Raw genomic sequence first — 21832 nt, 5'->3', positions numbered from 1 at the left:
GTGGGTAACATCAATAATCTCAAAGCTCTTAAATTGAAACGACTATATATTCAAGTATCATAATAACTATATTACAAAGACAAAACCCAATAATAATTAAACGTAGATAAACATTTCATCTGCATAAAAGCTGATACAGTGAATTCAACTGACTTATTTACAAATTGTTAAATAGGGCGGGAGTCACAACAATTTAGCCCCATTTTAGGATCTTACGTAGGGAAAAGAAGAAATGAACAACCTGTATTTGTATCTGTCTATACAGAGAACCGTGGATTAGAAAAAAATTATATGTTAAGGAGGTAAACTATCTACTCTAGTAAACTCGATTATTCGTCAAAGTTTTGCGAGAGCAGGAAATTGGCCGCCAAATTCTCGTTTTTCTCGCAAGCGAAGTAGGCCTAAATTACCCCCCATTAACTGATCTGGAAAAAGCGCTTAACCAAAACCTACCTGAACGACTAAATGCTCGGGAAATCCTAACGCTTTCAGCCTCTCTATGGCGTCTTTGTCCTGCGGCGTAACTTGTATGGGAATCCCCATGCCACCCCCACCACCAACTGCGGGAGGCGCACCTACCGCAGCAGGTGTGGTTCCGCCACTGGGTGGCGTTGCTGTAGGCGCAGAACCGGAATGCGGTTCGTTCAACATCCTGTAACAAAGGTCTGTCACGTGAAGTGAGGCTTTGTCTGAATGAAACCAACCTGACAAATGATTCCTGATTTTGAGAGATCAGCTGCAACAAAGCAGGATTCGTTTGGCCAATTTGCTGAAGAACCGCGTTCAAAAGCTGAGGATTTTGTTGAATTACTTGCCGCATTTGCTGGAATTGAGGTTGAGTCCTCAAGAATGCCAATGGGTCTTCGGCATCAGATTGGCTTTGATCCACTCCCGACATGTCTGTTGATTCACTTACCTAAGAGCAAAACAACCTATAAGTATTATTAAACATGTTGTCACTGATAAATATCAACAAATTTATAGTTACAAATATTGCCTCAAGGTATCTTTTTCTGGGCATTCTGCCCATTTGCTCTTAAAATATTCTTTTACACTTTACAATAAGACTCTTTCAACATACCTCCGCATCAAATATTTGTGGAATCCCAGTAATTAAATATTCTACAGCCCTGTCTGGGTTATTGAAACTGGCCCTAAGGGCTGCTTCCACTTGATCTCGAGCATAGCCCATATCCATAATATTCTTAACCATATTCTCATATTCCTCTCCCATGAGGAGGGTTGACTCTGCAGCGCTACTAATGGAGGTATTGGAGGCTGGTGATTCCGTCACCGTTGCCGGAGTATTTGAAGGCGGCGCAGAAGTCGCTGGAGCTGTTGTGGTGGGGGAAGCTGTCGTCGTGGCTGCTGGCGCTGGTGTGCTAGAAAGAAATTTTGAGAATGGTGCTCTTTTGTCTTCAACTTAGTTTTTCACTGTGACTAGAAAAGCTTTGTAATTCTCTTACATGTTCATTTCTGCAACTTAACAGTAGCAAAATAGGTTGAAGATATAGGTTGAATAACATTCCCTTAATTAATAAAAATTTACTTACTTAAGGGTAATTAGGTGAAAATTATTTATTAAAATTTATCAAAAACTCTTTCTCAATGCTACCCAAATGTCTACTTAGTGAATAAAAATAAAACATCCACCATCTCATTTAATTTCTATTGTTTTGAGAAAATATAAATATGACTTTGAATTAAAATTAAAAGATCAATGAATCAGCTAACCTTCACCTTTATTGGACACTATTTCATCCAGTGCTTTGTTTTCTTTAATCTGAGCAGGGCTCCCATAAATATGAGGCCCTATTTACAGGGTTAGAGCAACATTACCAAATATCATTTACATAAAAAATACTTTGAAACTTGCCTTGGAGTGGTAACATTGGCAGCCTCCCCTGAATCTGTCTTCTCTGCCACTTTCGGTTTTGTGACCATTACTACTATAAACTTCTTTTCATCAATATTATACTCTGATAAGAGTGTTTCATCTGTGAGGATCTTTCCTGGAATTGGTAGTTAATGGTTGATGCAAAGTGCATTGAGCAATTGATAACTGGAGCTCCCAAGAGAGTTCCTTAGTAACTGTAGCTCTACACACAACTTACCAGCATAAATAAGTCTTTGGTTCTCTGATGGGTACTCAGTCCCTTTCACACCTTCAATCCTCTGTTTGAGCTGCTTCACCTACGTGAAGAGAGAAGGTAAAAAACAATCTCCCTTTTCTGCAGTGTGTAGAAAGAGGTATACTTACCGTTTGGTTGGGGTCAATCTCCACGACGAAGCTCTGCTGTTGCAGATTCTTAAGCGTTATCTTCATATTTCCGCCTTAAATTAACCTAAGCAGTCTCAAAGAAAAAGGCTCAATTTTCACCGTGTGTGCGGCTTTTCACCTCGATTTTATTTTTGGACAAATATCCTAGACGGATGATAAAGCACAACCGAAAAGCTTGTTGACAGCCATATTAGATTGGCTTTTGACAAGTGACAAGTGTTTATGTTTTTTATTTTTTATGTGACTTCCTTGGTGAATTAGATGGAATCAGGAGAAAAGATCAATCAAGAAGCAGGAATTGTAAAAAATTATTAAATAGAAGTGATAAACAATAAAGCATTATCTAAGTCTAGATGCGCAACGCGAGCTCTAGTCCAGTCGTCGTGCGGCGACGATGTTGTCACTGTTGCCAAAGTTTTCGGCGTCCCCAACGTGCGTTGCATTTTTCGCCACGCAATATTAAGAATTTAATATTATTGGCAAAGCACAGAAACAATTTTAATTTCTAAATTAAGAATCTGTAAATTTAAATAAAAATTTGATATTAATTAAGCCTTTTCTATCCTACAATCTATCAAAAACATTAATTTCAAAAATTCTTGAGATTATGACGAAGGAATAATAATTAGCCGAAAGACACATTTTAAACTACAATTAACAGTTAACTGCAGTAAAACTTATACAAAAACATTTGAGGGGCCTGGAAGAGATTATGAACTATGAAGCCGGACACATTAAATGTGTAAGAATCTAGAAGCCATCCACACAGCTTTAAAAAGGGCCTAATTAAAATACGTGCCGTCAATGTCATGGCTGTTAACAATTTTTTAATGCCTACAATGTTTTCTGCATGTCTTGTTACGTCAGAACTGCGTTAATAATTTAATATTAACTATGAAACAAGGAGAATTTGTAAATTAAAAGAAACGAAATATCAGTTCCGTTTTTATTTCCTATGTCGAAATTTAATACAACGCAAGTTTGAAAAATTCTTGATGTTATGGTGAAGGAAAGTCCTGTACAAAAAAAATTGCAATACTCAAATGTTAAAAGGATATAGCGTTACTGTTTTAATGTAATCATGGAACCTCAGAGGTAAGCGAGATTGGCCGAAAGACTAATCACCTTATTTTACAAATATAAAAATTATATCTACATAGTATACATGTGCCACTACAATCCAAGCGACTTACCTGGCTTCACAAATACTTTAATCTTTTTACACGTCAAACTGTCAATACTACGTGCTACTTTATTGTGACGGTTATCAAGCTGCAGATTATTTTGCACCTTTTCCTTTATTTTATAACGTCTTTGTTGTTTATGTTACAAGTTCGAGCTAAATAGATAAATACGAAATTGGGAATACCATGCTTTATAATAAAAAGTTATACTATTAATAATCGTTTTAAATTCAATTAACCAATTGGGTGAAATTTGTATAAATTGGAATGCAACTGACTCGCAACAGTCCAATAAATCGATTGTTCCTGTCCAGGAATTCCAGGATTAACCTTTAAAAGTTCTTGAAAGTTTCCTTAGTTATTTATAGACAAACTAGAACTCTGGCACCTACATCAATGACAGTGAAACTCCGGGAGACTATGGCCAAAGAGGAAGAATATGATAAGCTCCCTGATAAGGATGCAGCTAAGGAATTTTATGCTAAGTATGAGCCCAAAGAAATACTTGGAAGGTAAGCCTTTGTATGTCTCTAGTACATGATCTAAATGTTGTGGACTTTACAGAGGCATTTCTTCGACAGTTAGGAGATGCATTGAAAAGGAAACAGGCAAAGAATATGCTGCTAAAATTATTGATTTGAGCAATGATGATTCTTCTGTTGAGGCCACTCGCCAAGAAATTAGCATTCTTCGTCTAGTGGCTGGTCATCCCTACATCAGTAAGCTGTAACCTCAAAAATTTAAAGTGCGATTACATGGGACATATTTCAGTTGAGCTACAAGACGTCTTTGAATCTACCACATTCATCTTCCTAGTGTTTGAGCTATGCAAACATGGAGAATTGTTTGATTATCTTACCTCTGTAGTAACACTAAGTGAAAAAAAAACACGCTATATTATGAGACAAGTATTTGAAGGTGTTCAGCACATACATTCTAGAGGAGTGGTACACAGGTACAGATTAAAACGCTGATGAAACTGTAGGCTTTATCTTCAAATGTGTTTCAGAGATCTGAAACCAGAGAATATTCTTTTGGATGACAATTTAAATGTTAAGATCACAGATTTTGGATTTGCTCGGGTGATACAAAAGGGTGAAATGCTACATGGTAAGGATACCAATAAAATACACACAAGGATTTTTTTTAATAATGCATCTATATGCTTTAGATTTATGTGGGACCCCTGGATACTTGGCACCAGAAACATTAAAAACTAATATGTTTGATGATGCACCAGGGTATTCCTTCGAAGTGGATGTGTAGGTATAAAAGAGGGGGAAATCACTGTTGTACATTTAAAGAGGCCTCTGATATCCTCAAATGGCTTCCTTCATTATCAGTTTTCACCTCAATGTAAAAGTTAAAAGGGATGTGAAGTCTCCCTTAAAAGCCTGTAAACATTGTGAGGCAGTATTTTCTGATTCTATCAATTAAGAACACTTATTTCAACAAGTTCAGTAGTTTTACATTTTGAGAGTCCAAAGATAACCACATTCCTGGAAAGTCTAGCTACAAATGGAACAAATAGTTACCAAAATCGAAATGAAGGGTTCAAAGGATAAAGGGCATTAATGTGAGGCAACATTAACGATCTAATTTCCCCCTTAGTATAAAACTGTTAAATATTGTATTTTAATCCCTATTTGTTTCTTGTCTTTTTTAGGTGGGCATGTGGGGTCATCATGTATACTCTGTAAGTGCTCTGATGATTCTGCATATTATTTCTTTAACTAATCAATTATAGGCTTGTGGGCTGTCCACCTTTCTGGCATAGAAAGCAGATGGTAATGTTGAGAAACATAATGGAGGGAAAATACTCATTTAGCTCGCCTGAATGGACTGACATTTCAGGTTGAAAAACTTGATACTTTTAGTAGTGATATTAATAACAAGAGTTCTTTATAGAGGATCCAAAGGCTTTGATTAGGAAGTTATTGGTCACTGAGCCCAAGCAAAGGATCAGCATCAATCAGGCGTTAAAGCACGAATTTTTCCAGTCTGTGGTAAGTAGATTTATTAGTCAGTTGATGTTAGTAAACATTGTCTTTTTTACATTACAATTAAATTTAGAAACTAGAGACATTTTGCCCCGATGCTTCTTTATTGTTAGTAAGTAAATCAGTAGAAAAAGATAGAATCGATAATTGGCTTATATTCCGTGTAGTTCAATGTTGTTTGTTGAAATTTCCCGAAGTTAAGTTCTTGAAAATCCTTCTAAATACGTACGTAAATTCATTTATTAGGCTGGGTAAAAAGAAGCCTCATTGATTGTCTTTTGTGATAGTTTTAATAATTTTGTTGTTATTGAACCCAACTAAGCAACTGTGGGATCAAGATATCTCCACATTGAAAAAGTCGCTGAGAAGGAATTCGCGCAGGATGACTATGATATCAGAATTAGCTTTGGTAATCTAAATGTGTGAAGATTGAATTTTTAGTTAACCGTGTTACTTTGTCGAGGAGCGGCTCACTCTCATATTCCTGGAAACTTTGTAAGTGTGCATTCTCCAGGAATAAGTTTAGAGATTTACTTACTAAATCTCTGAATAGAACTGCAATGGCATTTTTTAATAGTGAGTCACCCCTCGGCCTTTATTTAACCCTATAGCTTGTAAAATGTATTTAATAGTAACCCTTAACCTATGGAGTTTATCAAGTTTAAGTTTGTTTTTAACTATAGTCGGATACTTAGTTCCTAATGGATTAATCAATAACAAAACTTAACATATAAATAAGCTGATCTTTTAACGTAGATGCCCATTTATCAAAATCTTATTGTTGAAATCCTTATAAATCAAAATACAACATTGTTTCTTCTCACTTAGAAACTACAAATCAGTGGTTTCGACGCCCGAAGAAAATTCAAAATGGCCATCCTGTTCGTGCGTGCAATGGTTCGAATCCAAAGACTCCGGTTCACGCCCGAACCTCTCTCAATCGAAGCTGCTAGATGTGATCCTTATAGAATAAAAATGCTCAGAAAAGTAATGATTTACAACCCAATAACTTCCTCTTCTAATAGTGGCAATTTTGGGACGTTTCAGGTTGTGGACGGCTGCGCGTTTAGGGTGTATGGCCACTGGGTAAAGAAGGGCGAAGGCCAAAACAGGGCGGCCCTCTTCGAAAACTCGCCAAAGACGGATCTCAAACAAATTTACTTAGCCAATCTCAGCCGGTAATAGAGTAGAAAATTAATCAAAATAGGCCCTTTTTGAACCACGAATCGTGGACCCAAGCTGCGAAAGGTAACGGACTAAGGGCTGTTAGGCAATTTAAATTATCATCCAGTTTGTAAGGTAGCAGAAACCTTTTAGTGAAGTAATTAGTAATAAATAAATTTAGTTTTCATCAAGTATTTTTGAAATCATTCTGTATAGTACGTAAAATTTTTATGTGTATGTTCCTCAAACAATGCAATACATACCTCTATATAGCTAATAAGGAAAGTAGATAATTCCTTTAATATGTATGAATTTACTATGTATTGAGTTAGAACTTTTGATCATTATTTACTGCGTGCAATAAAAACGTTACAAAATTCTGATTCATTTTAATTGCTACCAAGATTACCTGGCATTCTGAGAATGGTCCCAAAACCTTAGAAGAAAAGACCTTTTGTTGTTGGCTGTATCAAAAAGTAGTTAAATGAGAAGCAACATTTTTGACGTTAAAGTTAACACAGGTAAAGACATATTAAGAAGAAAAAACAAAGCCACCTCATTCCATTAGGCCAAATTCAACGTAGGTCCAAATGTGTTCTCGATATACTGATACAGTTTCAAACAGTTAGACTTCGAATTTACGTCTGCGCTGGCGCCCCAAAGAATAACTCCGTCTATCTCATATGAAGCAAGTACCACTAGAGGCAAAAATAAGTCCTTCTAAAACTGCACTTTAAGTAATAAACCGTCAAAGAAAAACAGATTTCTTACCTTCGAAAGGTAGTTTCCAGTGTCTTGAAACTTATACCAAAAATATGCAAAAATCTTTTTGTCGGGATCGTTCAAATTCCTTTTAATCCTCAAAGCTTCTTCTAGAGAGGTTTCAATATATTGAGCCCTTTGAGTGGGCGTTTGAGCCTCCTGCAGGTAGACAGAAGGATAGAGGGATTTGGATTCCTTAAAGAGCCAATTTAATCTGAAACAGTGCATGTTGCCATGTAAATTTAAATATATGAGCATTTTCTCACCTGTCATTTTCTTCTAAAACTTGTTTTGGACATTGATTCTGATCGTTGGGTTTGAAACAGTAAGGATAATGATAATAACCCCAAATGGCATTTGGCCTCAGATTTTTAGAGAGCTTTAAGGTTTCGTTGATGAATTTACCAGCTGCCTCCTCAAACCTTGAAAATTAGAAGAGTTTTAAAAACCTTATTTTTACTTAGATGTCTTATGAAACCTTTTGACAGCTTTTTTTTTAATCCAATTTTCAGGCCAAAAAGGGTGTTGACGTCTTTCAATCATCTCAGATAAGTTTTTATATGATTCCAAAGTACCCCAATTTTGTCGATAGATCGGTCTCCAACTTTCAAAGTCTATTATGGCTAGGCCTGAATGAATAAAAATGAAAATGATTAAAAAACACAAATATCAGATGCGTAATTAAATCACCCTTGTACGTATATGTCGGAGATTTATTAATCCTTAAGTCTAGGAATGTAATATTAGAGTTGATAATAAGATGAGGGACAGGCCGACAGTCCATCTCGAAGATAAAGCACGGCCAAACGAGGTCACTACTACCCACGCAATTAAGTGGCCATGTGTGGGGTTGTCCATGGGAAACTGGAACAAGCAGGTACTTTCCCTTGGGTCTTAAGGACCACCCAAACTGGGAAAAGTTAAAAAAAAAACAAAGAACAGACAATCAAGAGATGGACGGACAGAGGAGCGGTCGAGTAATAGTGAATTCGTTAGTTTGCCTTGCCACTTTTTGCTTTAAAAAAATAGAAAATCGTTAACGATGGAGAACGTTTCTAATGTTACCCCAATATATGATTATTATGAATATACTTTTAGGATAAAGATGTTCATAAATGCGCTCTACTTTAACTGCATTATTATGAAAAAGGAGAGAAACACCAAAACATTACGTAAATTACTTTTCATTTTTCGAAGTAACCGAACGACCAAAAATATTTTTGTAAATTTGTTTGTGTCGTGAAGCTACTCCCCTGAACCCTCTCTCAGCTTTTCTCCTATTTAACCAAATCTATATCTCTTTCGGTTTGCAAGATCGCAATTCTGGACAATCTTTATTAAATATTATCCTATGTTGGACATTCTGTATATCATGCCATGTCACGTATTGTTGTTTTTAAACCGATGAACTGTACGTTTACAAGAACTGTTTTGTATGTTTCGTAGCCATGGTATCAATTTTATTATAAAAAACCTGAATCGTACCTTTATAAAAGGCGTTGCAAAAAATGCTTTGGTACCTACATCGTTTCTTGGATGATTCAGTCGAGTGGTAACGCGGCGACGAACAAGATATTTGTAATCTGGAGCTATTAATCGGGATAATCGTATGTTCTTGTGCTTCAAAGACTACTGAAATATGTAGCTCGTGTAGTTGATATTTAGCGAGGGAAAGTGTGTGTCGTGTAACTGTCATTAAGCGATTTATTTCAAAGAACTATGATAAATCGCCAGGTAAGTCATTAGCAGATGAAAACGAATATTGCTAATGAAATTCTGTTCTTTTCATATTGTTAGTGTTATTGTTTTATGTTTTTTAAAAATTTTAATTTCAATTGTTGAACGTATGTCATATAACTATGACAATGTATAAACACACAAAAAATCTAAATTTTGAACACATGCCCACGGGAAAAGGTTCCTCATAACTCTGTTCCTGAAATTGAAACGTCCATTGAGCTTTCCATAAACAATAAGAAAATTGTGTGCCCATGCAAGTTTTTCGTAATAAAACCTCAGTTACCTTCACAGGCAAGCAGTAAAGGTACCGTCAAATTTTCAATTAAAAATTTTGGAGTTAAAATATCAAAAAACAGAAAAATTCTCAAAATAAAAGAAATCTTCCTCAAAAATGATAAAAACATTTTCCTTACTGCCAATAAATACCTGAAAAAGTACGATCTGGAATAAGCTGATTCACAATCTCTGCGTAGACACTGAGGTGATTTGTCACATTACCTTCTTGCGGCACCCCTCCATTTCTGTAAAAGTATCCAGATATAAGCACATTTTAAAGCCTCACAATACATTATGCTTACCTCAGAAATACCTCGTTCTCGTACTTCAAAATGGCAGGAAAGTTCCCTGGATCATACAAAATGTTGATTACATGGCCCCTAAAGTCCCCGTTTTCATTGTGACGAATACCAAATTTGTCCAATAACGTGGTGAAATTTAACTCAAACGGGTTGCATTGAAATGAAGGAACGTTCCAGTATACTTTTAAGGGCCTCTTCGAAACCAACTCATAGTTGTGTCTATTGAAAAGAGACTCTCCATAAAATTGAGACCCTATAAGAATAGCTTTCTTGCATTACCTCACAGGAAAGCGAAAAAGGACCAACAAAGAAAACAGCGCTATTTTAACCATACTCACACCCAGTAAGGCGTGGAATTACTTTTATATGTAAGAAGCATATGCATATTTAAGCTAATCATGTATCAGTTTTCCTTTGCCTTCCTCATATTATTGCGAGCTTTAATGGCTTTTTAGATTTCAGCTTTAGTTTATTATACGGGCCATAAGGCAATGGCTGATAAGACATGCACAAAGGTTTTAGTAGTTACCAAGTTTTCAAAGCTTGATATTCGGTCTTACTATAGATACTTACGGCTTATTTTGAAATCTGTACAATAAAACGCACATTACACATTTATGAAAAAAGCTCATCTTTCATCATCAGCTACAACAGTTTTCGTCTTACTATGAGCAACTGAAATGTATTTGTTCATAATAGGTTTGATAAGGTTTGTTTCCTGCCTTGAAAAAGCACCTTCCTGTGTGGGTTACAAATTGTTCATTGGTGACATTATCTCCAGGCTTAGCTTCACGAGGGACAAGATATTGTTAAGTTAAGAAAGAGTGTGGTAATTTCCTTTTATCGTGACTAGTAATCAGGTAAATAATTCAAATGTCCAATATCCATTAACTGGTATTATATTTCAATACAATAAAGAATGACAAATATTTGAACACTGAAAAAACAGTAGTTTTGGCAAGAAACAAAGCCAATGAGCCATACGATACTTAAGAGGAAATAACGCAAGATTCATGTAAGAACAGGTATAAACAAATGCGCGAAGGCTACCTTTTCTTTAAAAATAAGTTAAATTATTCGGTTTTAACAAGTCTTACAGGAACATCTAGTACATGGCAAAATCATAGTTAAGTATTAAATTTTAGATCCAGTAAAAGTATATAAAAGTTAAGTCAACCAACGGACGAAGACACTGATGACGTCTATATCTATGGAATTTCCAATAAAGCATCAACATAAAGCAAAGGCTCCTTAAGAGAACTTATTGCATTATATCGGACGCTTTTATACATTGAAGTGGTATGCATATCAGATCACTTTTCCTTGCCAAGCAACATTAACTTTGCTTGACCAAAACAAAGTTTACTTGCATACCTTTTCTTGCAAGTTGTAAATATGTATAATAAATAATCGACCCATAGTTATACAAGGTGTGTCATAAATTTCTCTAAGTGCGAATCGTAAATTCGATCGTCGTTTAAGCAACAACTTAATAGTTATTGTAAGTAAAATATGAAACACCCAGTATATAAATAGAAGGCTTACTTGCTACAGGAATTAACAACAGAGATTCGCTTAAGGATTCATGGGAAGGAATGGGAGAGGTGGTTTTAGTTAAATCAGTGTGTAGATTAAAACACTAGGCTTTTAAGGGCTGTAGGCAAAAGCACATGAAACCATCAACTCTATAAGCTTCTTTTACTAAATCATCAACCACCGATAAAATTGCGAAGACACTCATTTCGGCCTTCCACAACTGCGAAGGAATTTTTTCTAATTTTGGCATTTTAGGCAATTCTTCTTTCGAAAACTAACAACGATTGACGAGCTTAAAGCCTGATAGGTAGCAACCGTCTTCAGTTAAGAAGAATTAACATAGGTTGCTTTGTGCGTTGAGACATCATTCGATCACAATTCGCAAAACATTTGCTTCATGAATGCTTCAAACACACATCCGTACCAAATCACAAAAAAAAACTAAGTTTTTGGACCTTCTCAGACCGGCCCGAACCCCCCAAAATGAAAACCAATGAAAAATATGTCAACAAAATAAATTTATTCAAAAAGTACTATAGCAAAATAAACGTTAAGTTTCCTAACATTATTTTTAAACTTTTAAGCTAACCCCTTTTAGAAACGTCCTGTATCGTTCGCGGATTTGTCCAGGAACTCGCGGCGAGCACTGATTTTAACAATCTAATCAACTGCTCAGATTAAATTATTAAGTTAAAATATAAGTAAACACTTACAAGGGATGCAGGGTCAAAAATTAAAGAAAATACTGTTGAGGGAAAGGGAGTAGAGATGGGAATGAGATTTAGCTCCGCGTCATGCATTTATCCGCTCTTAAACAGAAGTATTGCCACCTGAAATATAAAGACCTTGCTTAGATTCGAAACTCATAATTGTCTCTAAAGGTACAAAACGAAGCAAATATCTCCCGAAATAACAGATTTTGCATGATTATTCGTCTCGAATTGAGTACAACAAAATGACTGATTTTGGCTTGCCTTATGACATTCTGTGTTGTTGAACTCAGCTTAAAACTCCAATGTTGTCAACTTACCTGCCCCAGATAGAAGTAAATGAAGTGGCGAGTTTCGTGCGTCACGTACGAACCGAAGTTTCGGCCTACAATACAATGCCAGGTGGGGTTGTATTTTTTGTCAAATTCCTTCTTAATGTATGCTGCGATGTCCTGAAAGGAAACAGAGAAACCTTTAAGCAAGTTTCAATCGATATGCACCAGCAAAGCCTCCAAATTAAGGTAAGAAAAAGCAATGGCCCTTATATTGTCAATTAAGCAGAACATTTTGGTGCATAATATACTATTTACTTGTGCTATGTCATATCATTACAATAAGCCGTTCAACTGACTAACATTTATTTGAAACATTTAATTGCTTGTGTTTATGTTATAAAATAAACCAACCAGATAGGAATACCAGTAGGACCCATAGTAAAACACTAAATGGGAGTATGGAAGTAAATAGAGTTAAGGATATTGAAAATCAGCATCCGAATCAAACAGTCATAAACTTCTTGGGAAAAATATAATCTCCATGTGTCTTTCATAGCCTGAAAAGGTCGTTTTATGGTCTTCGAAGGGTAACCATAAAAAGTTGATTAAGGTCGATAAGATATTCCGTGCCAGGCAATTCGAAAAAGGTCTTCAAAACTGTAAAAAAAATAAAATGCCCTCCATTTCCTGGAAAGTGATGGATTTGGATTAGTACTTGGTTCCTGTATTAAACCAAGGGGCTTTATGTCTGTTAAGAGAGAATAGTTTTTATCTTGACTGTAGAAAAAGTTGTAATCTATTTGGAAAAATCTGTACTTCACTTAATGTTCAATGTGTTTTTTAAATCAAACATAAACTTTATATTAAAGAGTTCATCTTAAAGCTAAAAAATCAGGGCTTTGAAAGAAATTACAAAATTGTCATAAAAATCGATGTCAATCTTGCCTTAATGATTTCTTATAAATAACTGTGACATAGGAATAACGCCAAACTTACTTAAAGATTTCCTATCATTGCCTAGTTGGTACACATGAGCCGTAGTGATAGACAAAGGTTGACTTTAAAAAAGTCAAATGACAATAGTATAAAATATCCCATTTAAGAGGTCACATTCCTATTCCTAAAACATGTTAGTAATGCACCAAATATTTTCCTTGTCGAAGAAATAGCTATTTGCTGACTACTATTACACAAACAATGTGAAACTGAGTCCAGGTGCTTCATTTCAATTTGGAGTGAACATACTCTCCACAAAATCACACCACAATACCTATCAGGACTTAGTACAAGCTGCTACTAAACCTAAAAGCACTACTTCTATATGCTCACCTTTTCAATATTGTACTTCTCAATGGCCTGTGTTGCACAGTCCACAGCATCCTGCTGCATGTCTTCGGACATGTCAGCATTCTTGATCACGGCTTTTCTGTCAGTCATCTTCTTTGCTTTCAGGGACGAATTAAACCTTTAAAGGGACAAAGTATTATTATCCCTGAAGGTAAAGGGGGCCTGGGTATTAATCTGTTTATTAAACTATGGTGCTTGACCTACTAAGGAGCTACAACCTACAGCCAGTGATTTTAAGCTAAAATTGGGCTTAGGATAGCACTGGTAGAACCTTAACAGTGTATGATTTTAGGAGTTTGTAAGAGGGTGGTCAATGTTGTCATTTACGGTAAGTGGGTGGTTTTCTTGTAGGCACTGATACGTTTGATGCGAACCGCGGCATGAGCTATAATTTCGCCCATTCCGTCGCGACAACTGGCACGAGCAATCCCAGAAGATTTATGTTTTATCAATATCGCAATCTCTATCAAATCTATAAAGGTGATATTGGGAAAAAAGTACAAACATTGGTTCGGTGCCTGCTACCTTACGCGGGTGCCTGATTAAGTGGGGTACTTACGTGGAATTTTACAGTTTTTCTAGCTGAAACCGAGTGAAAAAATGTTACTGCTGAGTTTTTACCACTTTTAGTTTATTTCTTGTTGAAAAAAAACGACTTTCAACTATTTTTCGAATGACTTCAGCTGCCTTTTCAATTTCGTATTAAAACCAACTGATAAAAATAACGTCAGATCATTGGCTGGTGCTAGAGGCGTCTGGCAGAGGCATCTGGCAAAACCCTTGCTATTGGCCCACACCTTCGTGCCAGTGCCGGCTCGTTCACTCGGCATTAGTTATTAAAATAATTATTTCAAAGTTTATTTATTTATTTAATTAGAAATTAATACATTATTCATGACGCACAACTGCATGCATAGTGACGAACACGGCCATCAATCATGCCACATCTACAAGTAACAGGAATATCGCCTATAAACACGTTTCATTTCAATATTTAATAACGAGTTAATGACAAAATGCTCTATAACAAAATAGCGACAATTAAAATGAAATTTACCAATTAACTTTTATTTTAATGTTGTCTGAAAATGTGGCTTTGACAGTGCTGCTCATTCGATGGTCTTTTGTGCTCTAAAAGCGACAAAAATGGTCAAGAAAATTGCACCTTCAATTGTTACAACAATTTTTAGTTATTAAAGAAGGTGGCGTCTATTGATCTAAAACCAGTTATTTCACGAGAAGCATTTAATAATAAGAAGCATTATAGAATTAGAATGTATACTTTAAAGTTGGTTGATAATAAAGGGGCATGCACTAGGTGTTTATACGCAAATAACATACCAAAAACGATTATGTCCCACAAATTAACGACCCCAAATTTCAACAATGAGTCTTGACCAAATTCCAGGTGACTGCAAGGACAATATTCCTCGTTAAAAAAAAACTAGAGCAACTGTTAAAGCATCATTTAGGAGACAGGTAGCAGAATCCCCGTTTTCACGAAAATCGATGGGGGCTATTTGCGCAAGTTTCAGCCCTTTGCCAACCAACGCAAAATTTCAAAATTATTGACGATCTCTTACCGAGGGTTAAAAATAGGCGCTGCTAAGATTAACGTCCCTTGATCACGGCAAGTATTTCGTGTAGTTTGCTAAAGCATTTCTATATTGTAGTTGAAGAAGCTTTTAATCACATTTTTGAAGTTTTAAGGCTTTCAATAATGTTAATCATAGCAGAGAAGTCCCAGTTTGCCTTGGGGTTATTTTTCAATGTACATCTCCAAGCGACTGCGGAAGAGGGTTGATGTATTGTTGGTTGCGTAAAGCAAGAACGCTGTTGAAAAAGTTTGACTGTTTCACAGAAAAAAATGATGAAAATGTTTCTCTCATACTACATTCTGTACAGATTCTAATACTTACTCAGCTCCTTAAAATAAACGCCCTGTATGCAGTACAGGTTTTATCTGAGTGCTAGATTGACAGCTGATTTTTCTGGTCAGCGGTTTTTCTTGAAGGTAGGGGGGTAACGATTAAAAATTTCGCCCAGGCCGCCAAGCTTGCTAAAGCCGACCCTGCCTATATGTATATGCTAGAAAAATGGAAAATTATTATTTCAACTGTATACACGTACTAGATGTATGTATGTGGACGAACCTAGAGGGTGGATCAAATGAAAATATCGGGATCACGAGAACCCTATACTATTTTAAAACAAAATTTTTATTTACAAAATTTATATCATAACGATGGTATAATATATTTGCATATATAAAATACAAAAAGTGAAACAAACTTTACTACCATTATACTAAATAACTAGAAAGTGAGAGCTTTTGTGAAAAATTATTAGGAATGTTGGGTATAAATATTCCCTAAAAGATATTACCATTTCACTGACTACTAAAGGTAAAAAAACAGTTAGGAAAATGACTTCTTTAAGTCCTAAAAGCATTAGATATGGACAAAATTCCTTTTTAACAAAGGCCGCAAGTGTATTGATAGAATACTCTATCAAAATCTTGTAAAACATCATTTATCAAAAACTATAACAGACTACGACATAAATGCAGCGTTAGTACGTTATAGAGAATTAGTAATACTCAAGAGAGCTTCATTTAATCCATGGGGTGAAGAATTATCCCCGACTTCACGTCTCTGTTTTCGTATAATGCACAATGCAAACAAACTTATCATCTTAAAACCGTCCACATTTATAGCATAATGATATTACTAATAAACTCAATGCAAAAAAAATTGCTTTGGAATGAAGCTTTATTGGCAATTATGAGCGCCGCTTGTTCTCTATAATTTTACCTATCATTGATATTTTTTTAAACAACGCAATGTGGTTTAACTGAACTAAGCATAAGACAATAGAGAATTTAATCCTACACCCCAAAGATTTACATCTTAAGAATTATTGCGCTATTGTAGCGGAAATACACACACTATAATAATATGGCAATATTTGCATTAAGTACGTCATTCGTATCAGAGCTATTTGGAATAGTCTTAAAATACTAAGAAAAATACTTAGGCTTTATCACAGTAGTAAATTAGTAAATTGTTTAGTTTCAACTAAGCTTAAGCCTAATAACAAACGAAGAATTGCGAAATAGGTTTGGCCCTGCTATGATTGCTTATCAAAGCGCCGATTACTTCGAAATATCTTACTTTTGAATACTTTAAGAACGCACTATAAAGCAAAAATTTAAGCCTAAGTTCACGGCATTCTCAAATATTTTATAAAGCATGGACTTCATAAGCGGGTATAGTCACCACTTAACGTTGTATTGCAACATCAAATATATACTAACAAGCACCTTTCAATTATTGATTATGATCAGTACGAGGGCTACGAGATTCAGGATATGCACCATATAAGAGGTGCCCCGTTAGCAAAGGTTATCGGCTACATGTATTTCAAAAACTATAAATATGACCTAGAAAAACACTTTAATAGTAAAGGGCGATCCTTAAAAAACCACTAGTTGAAATATCAAAAACATGTCTTGGATAGATTGATATGTTATCTGTTGCCAGACGATGTTTGATGGTAAATAGGCAAAAATAACAAATTTTGTAGATCAGTTGCTTAAAAATTGCCTCAGATACAAGGGTTGCCCTTCAAAATTCCTGTAATATCATTATTTTCCAGTAGAACTGGCAACCCAACAATAACGAAAATATTTTTAAAGCATTTTTCTTAATTATATTCCTTAACAAAATTTATGTTACGAATTTCCGCTGTTTTTAAGATACAGCCGATGACCTCAGGTAATGGAATACCCGGTACATTAAATTGTACCACAAAAACTCTTCATAAATTCATTTTCTTTGAAAAAAAATTACTTTTAATAGTATAAAATGAGGCAGAAAAATTTGCCAGAAGTTGAAAGACAGGTGTAATCACATCAGAGAGAAAACTCATTAATTATTTAAATGTAAACCAGGTATTAAAGGTACGTAAATAACGTTATAAACTACTATTTGACTTGGGGCTTGCACAAATATTCCGTTCGTATGGCTAGTGGATGTCTCCATCTGACACCCACTAATTTTTGTTTGTTCTTGTCACCAGTACTGTCAAAGTTACCTTAGAACGTTTTAAGCTGCTTTTCGTATATACAGGGTGTCCCGAAATTAAAGCACCATATTTAAACAACGTAAATTAGGTCAAAAAATAACACCAAAACTTTAAATAAAACAATGTCGGAAAATGCTTCCTTAATGAGGTATGCCTCTTTAAAGACGTAACTCTGATGATGGTAATTTTGAAATATTTCCAAAACGGTGCAAGATAACTTTATGAAATTTGGTACGATTTTATACCTTATAAGCCTCAATTGACTGATGTGGCTGAATGGAAATTATTTCGTCAGAGGCGTGCTGCACGGGTAGTGTCGGGGTTAAAAAATGCTAGATTTTTTTTATGTGCCCCATTTTTTAGTTGCTGATGCAAAATTATGAAACCATATACGCTTCCAGAAAAAAAAGACACTCTTGGTTCACGATGCTAGGACGCTTCGTTTTCGAATAAAATGAATTTAAACATTACAATACATGACAAATACAAATGATTTACTTTCTGTGAAAACTTAATAGTAGGCTACGAAATATTAAACAATGTTGACTGTCAATTTGATGTTTATATTTATTCTGTTGGGGAGTTTCTTTGTGTCATTATTAAGCTGTTAGTGAAAAATGGAGAAATTTTCAAGTAGGGAGCTTGCCGATATTCATTTTATTTATGGGTTCTGTAATGGTAATTCGCGAGCCGCCGTAGAAGAGTACAGAAGGAGGTACCCGAGAAGAAGAATACCTTTTCGATCTGTTTTTAATCGAGTACATAGAAATTTAGTCGAATGTGGTTCTTTTCAACGTTCTCGAGGCCAAGGAAGACCTACAGTAGATTACGATTTCGAGGATGTGCTTAATCGAATAGAAGAAAATCCTCAAATTTCTCTAAGAACGCTTGAAAACATTACAAACATACCAAAATCGATCGTAAATACAGTCGTTAAAATAACAACAGATAAACAGTTATTTCGAATATTAATTTTTAGATAGGAAGAATGACTCGGATGCAAGGATTGCATCCCTTTCACTATAAAAGGGTTCAAGACTTACGAGAGGAAGATTTTACAGTTAGGATGAATTTTTGCCAGTGGGTTTTGAATCACCAAAATGTTTTACATAATATCTTGTGGTCTGATGAGGCTAGTTTTACGAGAGACAAAGCATTTAACATCCATAACACACATTATTGGGAGTATGAAAATCCAAAAGTCGTAAGGAGAACACATTTTCAGCATAGGTTTTCTGTCAACATTTGGGCAGGTATCATAGGAAATAGATTAATAGGACCAGTTGTATTTCCAAACCGGTTAACAGCACAACACTATTTACATTTTCTTCAAAATGAGCTGGCAGGCCTATTAGAAGATATACCATTGCATACCCGATTGCAAATGTATTATCAACAAGATGGGGCACCAGCTCACTTTGGAAATAACGTGAAAAATTGGCTTGATGAAAAGTTTCCAGGCAGGTGGATAGGAAGAGGTAGTCCAATAACCTGGCCCCCTCGATCACCTGACCTTAATCCCCTGGATTATTTTTTTTGGGGCTTTATGTGTAGCATAATCTATGCCACAGAAATAAACACGAGGGAAGAACTGTTGGATAGAATCAACTTAGCTGCTAATCAAATAAAAGAAAATACGTTTCAAATTTCCCGTGCCTCCCAGAGCATAAAAAAACGATCTAGACTGTGTATCCAACAAAACGGAAACTTATTTGAAAACTTACTTTGAAAGTGCGTCATTTAAATTTCTTGTTCGTTTTTTATTATTGTTTAATCGTTTTGATGTGTTTAATAAAATATCGCTTTAAGCATCATTTGTATTTGTCATGTATTGTAATGTTTAAATTCATTTTATTCGAAAACGAAGCGTCCTAGCATCGTGAACCAAGAGTGTCTTTTTTTTCTGGAAGCGTATATGGTTTCATAATTTTGCATCAGCAACTAAAAAATGGGGCACATAAAAAAAATCTAGCATTTTTTAACCCCGACACTACCCGTGCAGCACGCCTCTGACGAAATAATTTCCATTCAGCCACATCAGTCAATTGAGGCTTATAAGGTATAAAATCGTACCAAATTTCATAAAGTTATCTTGCACCGTTTTGGAAATATTTCAAAATTACCATCATCAGAGTTACGTCTTTAAAGAGGCATACCTCATTAAGGAAGCATTTTCCGACATTGTTTTATTTAAAGTTTTGGTGTTATTTTTTGACCTAATTTACGTTGTTTAAATATGGTGCTTTAATTTCGGGACACCCTGTATATGGACTAACACAGATACAGATTTCATATACGTATGAGTCAATTTTTCGTCCAAAAAGTGAAGTATTTTGTAAGAAACGAATGTTGACACCTAGGTTTTTGCTCTACCTTCTATAATAACTTAGAAACTCAACCACATTTACCGTTTACGGAGACATATAGACGCTCTGTACTATTTAGAATTTATCTTTTTTCAGGTTTTAAAATACCAATTATTTGCGGTAGAATAAATAAACAAAATGCCACTAAATTACACAAATTTCTCTTCCCCTGACAAATCTAAATCTCTGTGGTAACAGATTTAGATATGCTTAATACCTATTACAGTTCTTCCAGTATCAAAATAAACATGAAGCTTTCCGGGTTTTAGAGAGCCGTGAATTCCGATTCCAAACCGCCCCTAACTACTCCCTTCAAATTCACTTTAGGACTCCCCACCACCCTTAATGAACTCCTTTCATATGCTCCTCTGTTACCAAAACTTAACCCTCCGCTCTTCCTATTGAAACTATCAACGATGTTGCGCACTATATTGCTACCGGGACCCTTAAACCCGCTCGTACAAGCCCCTGATTGATTGGAGATTTCCTGCTCCTTTGGAGGTTCAGTGTTAGGCCTGAAAGTCTTGCGCTCGAAAATTGGGGTCCTCCTAAAGACTTTGGCCAAAATTCCCGAAGTCTCTTCGTCTTTCCTTTGAAGATCCTCGCTGATGTCGGGGTAGACGAGTCGGTCCGAAGGGGTTTTTCGTTGCAGGAGGGGTGTTCGCCTCGGTACCGAACTTTCCTCGCAGTCTTTAGTGTATCTTCTTCTAGGGAGGCTGAATCTTTCAGTAGTATTTCGACTGAGATTTTAAAAAATTTTAAGAGATTATACTAATTCTTTAATTGTTGTTTTCATTCAAAAAGATTTTCTTTTCTGGAAGAATTCTCTTTCCAAATAAGCAACAACTGATATTTTTATTTTACTAATTATACAATCTTACCTCAACGAATAACTCCACGGCTCTTTCACACTCTTTCCTCCAGGTCCAACATGCGCATTGGCCTCAAAAACTAAAGATGAAGAAATCAAATCGGGCACAGCCACACACTTCCTAACACCACCTCTACCCGAATTAACATATTTCTCAGTAACCGGAGAAGGCGGTGATTTCATGCTTCCCAAAGCAACGTTGTTAACTTTTACATTAGAAGAAGGCAAATTAGTTTGTTTGGCCAACAACTGGTGCTTTTGTCCAGTATCTTCAACGTCTTTAATAAAACGATTTCTTGTAAAGTTTTTGGGCACAGTCCTAAGATCAACATTGAAATTCTTGGCCTTCAGGTTGTTGTCATTGGTGCAGGTTTTCAGGAACTGAGGTTTGTCCATCGGTTTGGACTTGGCAGTGGTTACGAGGTTCTTCACGCAAACTGTCTTTTCAGACTCTCGATTGAACATTTTGTCATTCTTTAAAAAGTCCAAGTTTTCATAAGTGCGACAAAGAGTTGGAGTTTCTTCTTTGGTGCTAACATCCATCAGTTGGTCATATTCGTTAGCAGTATCACAGGTAATGGCACTTAAGCTATTGGAGCTTGAAACTTTGATGATAGGCTTCAAGGGCTTGTCAATAGGAAGGTGTTGCTTGGATGGCACTTTTATTACAGGTTTCACGTTTTCAGGATTTAAAATCTTCTTTTCCGGTTTTAATGTGGTATTGGTGGGTTTACCTTCAGTAATTGGCTCTAGGGCCGGACTTCTGTGACCTGAAGGAATGCCTGTGAAAAAGTGAATTGTGATTTAAGCAGGTATGTACTAAAATCTGGTGAAAAAAAAAAGGTGAAGTCTAGTGCATAGTACTATGATTAATAGCTAATACTGTAAAAAAAAACTAAACATAAATAAACTCCTACTAGAACGTTTTTAAG

General features: G+C 35.6%; 6 protein-coding genes across 10 annotated transcripts in view; 2 read left to right on the top strand and 4 right to left on the bottom strand.

Moving 5' to 3' along the window:
- Positions 1–28: 28 nt before the first annotated feature.
- LOC136415118 (UV excision repair protein RAD23 homolog B-like) lies at positions 29–2492 on the bottom strand. Its single transcript, XM_066399541.1, has 7 exons — positions 2261–2492; positions 2115–2193; positions 1877–2012; positions 1082–1382; positions 705–916; positions 454–652; positions 29–401 (listed from the first exon to the last, which is right to left on the bottom strand). Exons 1-7 carry the CDS (start codon positions 2324–2326, stop codon positions 330–332), a joined length of 1065 nt encoding a protein of 354 aa, XP_066255638.1. The 5' UTR covers positions 2327–2492; the 3' UTR covers positions 29–329.
- Positions 2493–3526: 1034 nt separating this feature from the next.
- PhKgamma (phosphorylase kinase gamma) lies at positions 3527–6706 on the top strand. Of its 2 annotated transcripts, XM_066399721.1 has the most exons (11): positions 3527–3977; positions 4030–4184; positions 4237–4420; positions 4475–4575; positions 4637–4727; positions 5132–5161; positions 5213–5319; positions 5374–5471; positions 5788–5874; positions 6294–6452; positions 6513–6706. In XM_066399721.1, exons 1-11 carry the CDS (start codon positions 3862–3864, stop codon positions 6645–6647), a joined length of 1263 nt encoding a protein of 420 aa, XP_066255818.1. In that variant the 5' UTR covers positions 3527–3861; the 3' UTR covers positions 6648–6706. The 2 variants fall into 2 exon arrangements, with proteins under 2 accessions (XP_066255818.1, XP_066255820.1); XM_066399723.1 differs by lacking the exon at positions 5788–5874 and having other exon boundaries at positions 3529–3977.
- A 482-nt stretch (positions 6707–7188) lies between these two features.
- LOC136415236 (hyaluronidase-like) lies at positions 7189–10538 on the bottom strand. Of its 2 annotated transcripts, none has more exons than XM_066399726.1 (7): positions 10283–10538; positions 9710–9928; positions 9558–9652; positions 7870–8020; positions 7658–7813; positions 7401–7605; positions 7189–7349 (listed from the first exon to the last, which is right to left on the bottom strand). In XM_066399726.1, exons 1-7 carry the CDS (start codon positions 10339–10341, stop codon positions 7194–7196), a joined length of 1041 nt encoding a protein of 346 aa, XP_066255823.1. In that variant the 5' UTR covers positions 10342–10538; the 3' UTR covers positions 7189–7193. The 2 variants fall into 2 exon arrangements, with proteins under 2 accessions (XP_066255823.1, XP_066255824.1); XM_066399727.1 differs by lacking the exon at positions 10283–10538 and adding an exon at positions 9989–10088.
- The window catches only part of LOC136415241 (histone-lysine N-methyltransferase Set8-like), a 26348-nt gene continuing 13556 nt past the window's right edge, over positions 9041–21832 (top strand). The window contains exon 1 of the mRNA XM_066399734.1: positions 9041–9125. The gene's annotated coding sequence lies outside the window, so the exon portion shown is untranslated. The remainder of the gene's footprint in view (positions 9126–21832) is intronic.
- Positions 10591–15067, bottom strand: LOC136415245 (dynein light chain 1, cytoplasmic). 3 transcript variants are annotated; one of them, XM_066399739.1, is made up of 5 exons: positions 14919–15058; positions 14635–14708; positions 13560–13695; positions 12276–12407; positions 10591–12075 (listed from the first exon to the last, which is right to left on the bottom strand). In XM_066399739.1, the coding sequence occupies exons 2-5, from the start codon at positions 14688–14690 to the stop codon at positions 12046–12048; spliced, it is 354 nt and encodes a 117-aa protein (XP_066255836.1). In that variant the 5' UTR covers positions 14691–14708; positions 14919–15058; the 3' UTR covers positions 10591–12045. The 3 variants fall into 3 exon arrangements, with proteins under 3 accessions (XP_066255836.1, XP_066255838.1, XP_066255837.1); XM_066399741.1 differs by lacking the exon at positions 14635–14708 and having other exon boundaries at positions 14919–15067; XM_066399740.1 differs by lacking the exons at positions 14635–14708; positions 14919–15058 and adding an exon at positions 14137–14306.
- The window catches only part of LIMK1 (LIM domain kinase 1), a 16152-nt gene continuing 10098 nt past the window's right edge, over positions 15779–21832 (bottom strand). Inside the window, exons 17-18 of the mRNA XM_066399716.1 lie at positions 20911–21682; positions 15779–20769 (exon numbers count right to left, since the gene is read on the bottom strand). Coding sequence (XP_066255813.1) covers positions 20295–20769; positions 20911–21682 — 1247 coding nt within the window. The 3' untranslated portion in view covers positions 15779–20294. The remainder of the gene's footprint in view (positions 20770–20910; positions 21683–21832) is intronic.

Source organism: Euwallacea similis, chromosome 19 (genome assembly GCF_039881205.1).
Source record: "Euwallacea similis isolate ESF13 chromosome 19, ESF131.1, whole genome shotgun sequence".
NCBI classification, from domain to species: Eukaryota; Metazoa; Arthropoda; class Insecta; order Coleoptera; family Curculionidae; genus Euwallacea; species Euwallacea similis.
This window is presented reverse-complemented; position numbering and strand designations above follow the sequence as displayed.

Coding starts and splice junctions, on each gene's coding strand:
- LOC136415118 (XM_066399541.1), bottom strand. CDS start 2,326: ATGAAGATAACGCTTAAGAATCTGCAACAGCAGAGCTTCGTCGTGGAG. Junction 1,383..1,876: donor GCCAATGTTACCACTCCAAG/GCAAGTTTCAAA, acceptor ATTTCTTTCTAG/CACACCAGCGCCAGCAGCCA. Junction 402..453: donor CCGAGCATTTAGTCGTTCAG/GTAGGTTTTGGT, acceptor GGGGTAATTTAG/GCCTACTTCGCTTGCGAGAA.
- PhKgamma (XM_066399721.1), top strand. CDS start 3,862: ATGACAGTGAAACTCCGGGAGACTATGGCCAAAGAGGAAGAATATGAT. Junction 5,472..5,787: donor ACGAATTTTTCCAGTCTGTG/GTAAGTAGATTT, acceptor AACCCAACTAAG/CAACTGTGGGATCAAGATAT. Junction 6,453..6,512: donor GAATAAAAATGCTCAGAAAA/GTAATGATTTAC, acceptor GGGACGTTTCAG/GTTGTGGACGGCTGCGCGTT.
- LOC136415236 (XM_066399726.1), bottom strand. CDS start 10,341: ATGAGCTTTTTTCATAAATGTGTAATGTGCGTTTTATTGTACAGATTT. Junction 9,929..10,282: donor TACAGATTTCAAAATAAGCC/GTAAGTATCTAT, acceptor TCTTTTCAATAG/ACACAACTATGAGTTGGTTT. Junction 7,606..7,657: donor GTTTTAGAAGAAAATGACAG/GTGAGAAAATGC, acceptor GCACTGTTTCAG/ATTAAATTGGCTCTTTAAGG.
- LOC136415245 (XM_066399739.1), bottom strand. CDS start 14,690: ATGAGCAGCACTGTCAAAGCCACATTTTCAGACAACATTAAAATAAAA. Junction 12,408..13,559: donor AGAAGTACAATATTGAAAAG/GTGAGCATATAG, acceptor GTTTCCTTTCAG/GACATCGCAGCATACATTAA. Junction 12,076..12,275: donor TTTACTTCTATCTGGGGCAG/GTAAGTTGACAA, acceptor TTTATATTTCAG/GTGGCAATACTTCTGTTTAA.